This window comes from Eurytemora carolleeae, unplaced genomic scaffold (assembly GCF_000591075.1).
Source record: "Eurytemora carolleeae unplaced genomic scaffold, Eaff_2.0 scaffold261, whole genome shotgun sequence".
NCBI lineage: Eukaryota > Metazoa > Arthropoda > Copepoda > Calanoida > Temoridae > Eurytemora > Eurytemora carolleeae.
In genome coordinates, this window is record NW_019396251.1 from 226,672 (window position 1) to 233,312 (window position 6,641).

General features: G+C 32.6%; 1 protein-coding gene across 1 annotated transcript in view; it reads right to left on the minus strand.

Annotated features, from left to right (window-relative positions):
- Positions 1-991: 991 nt before the first annotated feature.
- Positions 992-6,641, minus strand: part of LOC111699385 (mitochondrial amidoxime-reducing component 1) — a 6,795-nt gene continuing 1,145 nt past the window's right edge. Inside the window, exons 4-9 of the mRNA XM_023470059.1 lie at positions 6,032-6,109; positions 4,742-4,905; positions 4,338-4,420; positions 3,730-3,774; positions 2,193-2,264; positions 992-1,755 (exon numbers count right to left, since the gene is read on the minus strand). Coding sequence (XP_023325827.1) covers positions 1,626-1,755; positions 2,193-2,264; positions 3,730-3,774; positions 4,338-4,420; positions 4,742-4,905; positions 6,032-6,109 — 572 coding nt within the window. The 3' untranslated portion in view covers positions 992-1,625. The remainder of the gene's footprint in view (positions 1,756-2,192; positions 2,265-3,729; positions 3,775-4,337; positions 4,421-4,741; positions 4,906-6,031; positions 6,110-6,641) is intronic.

Here is a 6,641-nt window from a genome sequence, read left to right on the forward strand (position 1 = left end):
TTTATTCTGCAAATACAATTTTCACAAAAATGGTGCTTTAACAAACGGACAATTAAATGAGTTTCAAAATCAAAGTTGGATTGTTAAGTAAAGTTCTTGGTGTAATGCTTAAATCTTTAAAACAAAAATGGCTCGTTTTTTGCAAATCTACTGTTATTAAAATTAAATATTTTACCGATTCTTTTGTTATTAAAAAATGTACACGCTGAACAGTGAACAGTGTTTTGACCAACCCTTCATTCTTAGATTGGAATGTCTGATTCAAACCAGTACCCTTTCTTCTTATAGCAGTATTCAATGCAGTATACAATTTAATACTCCTCAAAATTGGATTGTAAAGTAAAGTTCTTTGTTTAAAGCTTAAATCTTAGAAATCAAGATGGCTCCTTTTTCATCGAACATTTTGTCATTAATGTACACGCTGAACAGTGTTTTAACCAACCCTTCATTCATAGGAGCGGGGGAAGGCAGGCGGCCATGAGCCACCACTATTTCCCCTTCCGTGCCACATATTAGCTTTTTTCTCTTCCGGCAGCCATGAGCCATCACTATTTCCCCTTCCGTACCACCACATTTGACTCTTCCGGGCAAAACTACTTTTTAAATGGTAAATGTAGGGGATTAAAGTGTGATTTTAAAAAATTCAGCCGCGTCATGTAAAAAAAGCACAACTCAAACCATTTTTTCAATTCTACTTAAGATTAATATTTTGTGTGTTGAATTCTTAAACTGTTTTACAATGAAATTTTTGACAAATTTGACTGAGTATTGCACCTTGAAATATCACAAAGTATAATGATTATTCAATCAATCACTAATACTAAATCCATCTTAAAATCACTCATTAACCCACTTTGGTGGTGGTGGTGGCTTATGGCCACCTTGCCTTCCCTCGCTCTGCATAGAGTGGAATGTCTGATTCTAACCAGTACCCTTTAGACATTTATCTGAGATTTCCTTCAAATAATTTTGATTGAGGAACTCACTAATATTTACACTGAAAACATTATTTATTTTCCCTTTATTTTAATTAATCATACAAGCACATATTTGATTAAACCAAGTTATATACAGTGGTAACCAAAAAACAGTGGAATGATTGTCGTCTCTTATTACGAAATGTTATCAAAGATTTTATATTGTGTAAATAATTTTTTCTAGAATTATGCTCTTAACGTTTTAGGAAAAATGTCAGTTAACACTATATTATAGAATTCAAAATTATTTAAGCGATAATTCTTGATCAAAACAACAATTATTCCTGTTTTTAACACATTAACAGAGTTAAACGTAAGATGTAGAAATAATTTGAAAGTAACCCTCCTTAAATAAGAGTGGCATGTCCGATTCACACCAGAGTTCTTTAATCAACTCTTTACGTAACAATGGGGAAGATAGTTGCACTTTACTATCTAAATAAGTCGAAATTTGATAATTATCTTCATCGTCTCTGAAGCAAAAAATCAACTTTGATTTACGCTCGACATAAAAATTATCTTTTTCATCCTTGATCAGACAAAGTTTTAATGGGTAACGTTGTTGATCAGACATGCCTTTCTACAATTGCAGGATCTTTAATATTACGCCTCCAGTCTCTTTACATATAAATCCTATAATATGGATATTTATAGTTTGATCTGAACTGAATCTCCAAGACGGATAGTTCCAGTATGTTCTACGCCTAGATTTATACCGAAGAAAGGAGATAACCCGTATTCTTTCCGTTCTACTGTATCCTCGGAACATCTATACTCCCTGAAAATATAAGATACAGTGAGACCCATTAAAAAGTACAAGAGGAAGATTGTGAAGGACTAGTGTAATGTTTTTTTTTTTAATCCAAGAAACATGAAACGGCAAATAGTAGTGCAGAAGTACTCACAACCACTCAAACGTGTTTTGCGGCATGCGCGCTGCTCAATTGGTAATCTCCATCACCTCAATTGGTAATCAGACAAAAAAGCGTAACATTAAATCGTTTATTTCTTAGAAAAAAAGCCATATTGACCTCTAATGGCTCTCTATGGTGTACAATATTGTTAAAGCTTTCTTTATTTGGGAGAAATTTTGCAAGTCACCCTAATTGTATCTTATGTCTTATTGTTGCTCAGATGAATGTGAATCGGGCACCAAACTATTTAACTTGGACTCCCTTGACTTACATTGACATTTTCTTTAAATAAAAGTTTCACCTTAGAGTTTTCAATGGCTGTCCTTTGTGATGTTTCTGTCCAGTTCCTGGATCTACTGTAGTGAATATACATCTAGAGGTGGAGGTTCATCTAGGACTAATCAGAGTTAGGAATTTTAGTGTAGGATACTCATAATCCAGACTGATTGATAACGATATCCACAGTGAGTACTTTTAATTAATCTCTTCATTTCAGTTATTTCCCCAGGGTTCCATTAAAATTCGGTATACCGAATAAAAAATTAAATTAATCTGTAGTTTAATAAAAGATTGAGATCAAGCATTGATCTCAATAACAACAATAGAAGAGTTCCGAGCTCTGGTAAACAATAACATTGTCGCCCATTTCAGACATAAAAATTTGTCATAGACAGTATCTCCATCTATAAAATCTGACACAAAAAGTACCTTAGTCCATAAATCTGCCGCAAAAAAAACAGCCCGGGGGTTTATTTTTTTTTTTTGACTTTTTGGGGTTTTTCAATTTGAAATTAGTTAAAACCTACTAAAATTCATACTTATTCAGAATATTAATACTTTTTAAGCAATAAGTGAACTTAACAGTTACGTAAATAATAACGTTGTGATAATATGCTAAAATAATTTATAAATACTCTTCAAATACAATAATATCATCTACCTTATACATAGTGGGAATATTGAATTTTTTTATTATATATCTATAAAGTAATTGAGTCTTTGTAACAAAATCAAATATTTAAACCACAATATCTTTAGAACTCGATGTTGTAAACCTTTGATATTTCAAACTCAGATTACTTGATCTAACATAATTCATAGTTTGAAATATCTAAGGTATGCAACATTTGGTTCCAAAGATATAGTGATTAGAAAATCAGAGTTTGTAGCCAAGACTCAATTTCTTTCAGACTATTTTCTCACTTGGATACATGATTGGGGGTGGAACTACTCAGATTAATCGGTAGATATTTAGATGCTCAATACACCGCTGTTAATTAAAATCAATTCACTTGATATAAAACCTTATTTCTTGAAGACTCTTTATAAAAACAAAAACCAAAAAGCCCACTTTCAGTTGGGTTTTTTAAGTGCGTTTAATTTTTTTTCTTTTTGGGTGGGTTTTTTATGGATGGTTTTTTTTTGTTGCCAACTCTGAATTAGGATTACACTACCAAATCTGCCACCATTTTAGTTCATAAAATCTTAAAGTACTATTTATGCCCAAAAAACTGCCTTATTTAGCATTCTGGGTCCAAAAAATATTTCACAAATAGTATCTCAATTCATAAAATCAGCCCAATTAAAAGTATCTTAGTCCATAAATCGGCCCCAGACAGTATCTCAATCCATAATATCTGCCTCAAATAGTATCTGAAGTCCATAAAATCTGCCAGAAATGGTATCGAAGTCCAAAAAACTGCCTCAAATAACATTACAGTCCAAAAAATATCCAAAAAATAGTATTTGAGTCCATAAAATCCGCCATAATGGTATATAACTCCATAATAGCTGTCAGAATAAGCGTCTAAGTGCATAAAATTAGATGAATCCTTAACCTAGAGCAGGGCTGAACGTTTCTAAAGACGACATTCTCTCCTATCCTAGATCAAAGGAGAAATTATGTAGATTGTAGAATTTACTCAAAATTAAAGAGACAGTGAACGTTATTTTAGTGAACCGCCATTTTTTCCCGATTCGCAACGGTACCTTTTAAACCTTTATCTTTGAAAATGCCCACAGTAAAAGTAAGTAAATTTTCAACAAAAAATAAGGATATATAATTCAACCTTGACCAAGCAAAGGTTTACATTTTAGAAAATGAAGGATCACTTGGAATTAAGTTTACAGTCCCTTTTATAAATAATATTCATGGGGAAATTGACTGATGACTTTATCAGGGGGAAATTTTTACAATTACTCCCTATAATCTCCCTTGTGAATAATTTTCGGAAAATTACAGTAAAGTCACAAATTTATATTACTATTTCTGCATGGATTTGCGGATTTTTACAATTTAAATATATTTGATTTAACTTCATTTGCATCTGTTTTAGTTGGAATAAAAAATATTATTTCAAGGGGGGGCCGGGACAAGGGAAAAGAAATCAATATCCTAAGATGGTCTGGACGGGGAGGAATGTGTGTTACTAAATAATAACTCTGCCTGATGTAAGACCATTGATCCTCAGCATAAGGAGGAAAATCTCCTTCAACAAATATATTTGGTCTGAACCTGGTCTCTTCAACCTACATAATGTAAACCAGAAATACAGGGTGTCCATCAAAACATGGCAGAGAGACTACTTGAAGATTGTTTTTGATCTACTCTTTGAAATAGGTTTTCCCATAAAACATGGCAGTTGAGCGACAATATCGTCTTTGATCTTCTCTTAAAAATTATTTGCGGCATTTATTTGTTAGCCAAAATTCTGAAATAAAATTCTTGGAACTATAAATTTAAAGTTAATAAACAAAACTGGAATTTGTCTAGGGCCGGGTTTAAATTTTTTTCGACTTTCCGAGGTTTTCTTATATGTCCCAACCCTGCAAAAAAAGTAAAGAGTTGACCTGTAAATCTGCCCCTGAGTTCTCTAGGTTGATATTAAGCTGGTCAACTGATGGTTTGGAGAGAAGAAGATACGGAAACCCGTCTGCAAAATATGGTTTATCTCCAGCCTTCTTTAGAGGAGCCAGGTAGCTGTTTTCCTCTTTGTCCGGTCTACTACTTAAACCTGTATCCATGGAGCCATGTTGTTAATAATACTTGTACTTAAACTATTTTCAATTAATAAAACAAGTTTAATGGAATGAAGTCTTTGCTACAAACACAAATATTCTAATCCTGATATCTTTGAAACCTGATTGACCTTTGATATTTCAAACTTAGATAATTTGGTCGAACAAAACTTACAGTTTAAAATATCTTAGATCTACGATATCGGGTTGCTAAAATACAGGGATAGGAAAATCAAAGATGTGACAAAGACTCAATTCCCCTTTCCTAAGAAGTCCACTTCCATGTTTAAAGACATGATCTTTATTATTAAGTTAGTTTGGGTTCAATAAACGTCCAAGAAGGTAAATTGCAGGGTTACCCACGAAGGAACTGTGAAGCCGACCTGAGTCCAAAACTAGAGAACGAAAATTTACTACTTAAATGTTAAGTTTTAGCTTAAATGCCACTTCTGACTTAATTTAAACCTGAATTTTAAATCTTTAAATGGGTAACTCGTCGATGTTAGCAAGTAAATTTTTAAACCCGAAAATACCCACATTCAGTTTTGCGATATTTAATGCATGCAAATGATTTAATCTGACGATTTAAAGATCCCGCAACAAGTAAGACATTTTGTAATATCTCTGTAAATATTAATAGCAGCCGGTTCTATTTTTGAATGAAGACTCATAATTGCCTAAGAGCTGGATATGAAGTCCGATTGTCGGAATCTCTTTTCGGAGACTTGGAACCTCTGAAAAGTAACCTCCGGTGGCTCCGATTTTTTATCTCCTCCTCCGTTGGAAAAAAAGCCCAATTTTTTAATATATAACCCCTAGAATACTTTTTTTTAAATGCAAAAAGTGACAAGTTCTGATCAAAAATAAAGGAGCCAAAGAAAAAAGAAAATATTATTGAAATTATTATCTAACACATTTTTTTGCTGAAAAATCACTTTTTTGGCATTTTCCTCCCTAATAATCGACCCCTTAGCCTGTCCTAGCCGCAGCACTCGGCCCAGAAGTTGTCTTAACCTAACCCTCAAATAATACAAAAAAAAACAGCTGGCGTAGGTCCGATATAGCAGTAGGTCGGAAAGTTAGTATGGGGGATGTTGCGTAGACGATGTAACATTACTCTTCCTGAAGGATGAAAGACAAGCCGGAGACCCTGAGGTTGCTCAAGGATAACCTCACTAAGCCAACGCCCTGCAGCCTCTCCTGAACTTACAGTTTATAGGGAACACAATCATTTTTAATCATACTTGGTTGCAATCAAAATTTGTTGTAAAAACTCAGTTGCGATCAAATCACTTTTAATTATAAGCTCTGTTGCAACCAATCACATACAGTAAATAACAATTTCAATCATTTTATTTGCATTGAAATCTTCATTTAACAAGAAATAGTTACTAGAAAAACGACATTTCAAGCAATCAAATGTATTCAAGCAAATACTTATTTATAGAAGCTTGAAAATAAATATGTTTTGTTAAATGGATCTGTTTAAACTGCACAGTTGCTGTTATTCATGTTTTTTTAGACTATCTAAAATCATAATGAATTAGACTATCTAAAATCATAATGAATTAAACTATCTATTAATCATAATGAAATAGACTATCTAAAATCATAATGAATTAGACTATCTAAAATCATAATGAATTAAACTATCTATTAATCATAATGAAATAGACTATCTAAAATCATGATGAATTAGACTATCTAAAATCATAATGAATTAAACTATCTA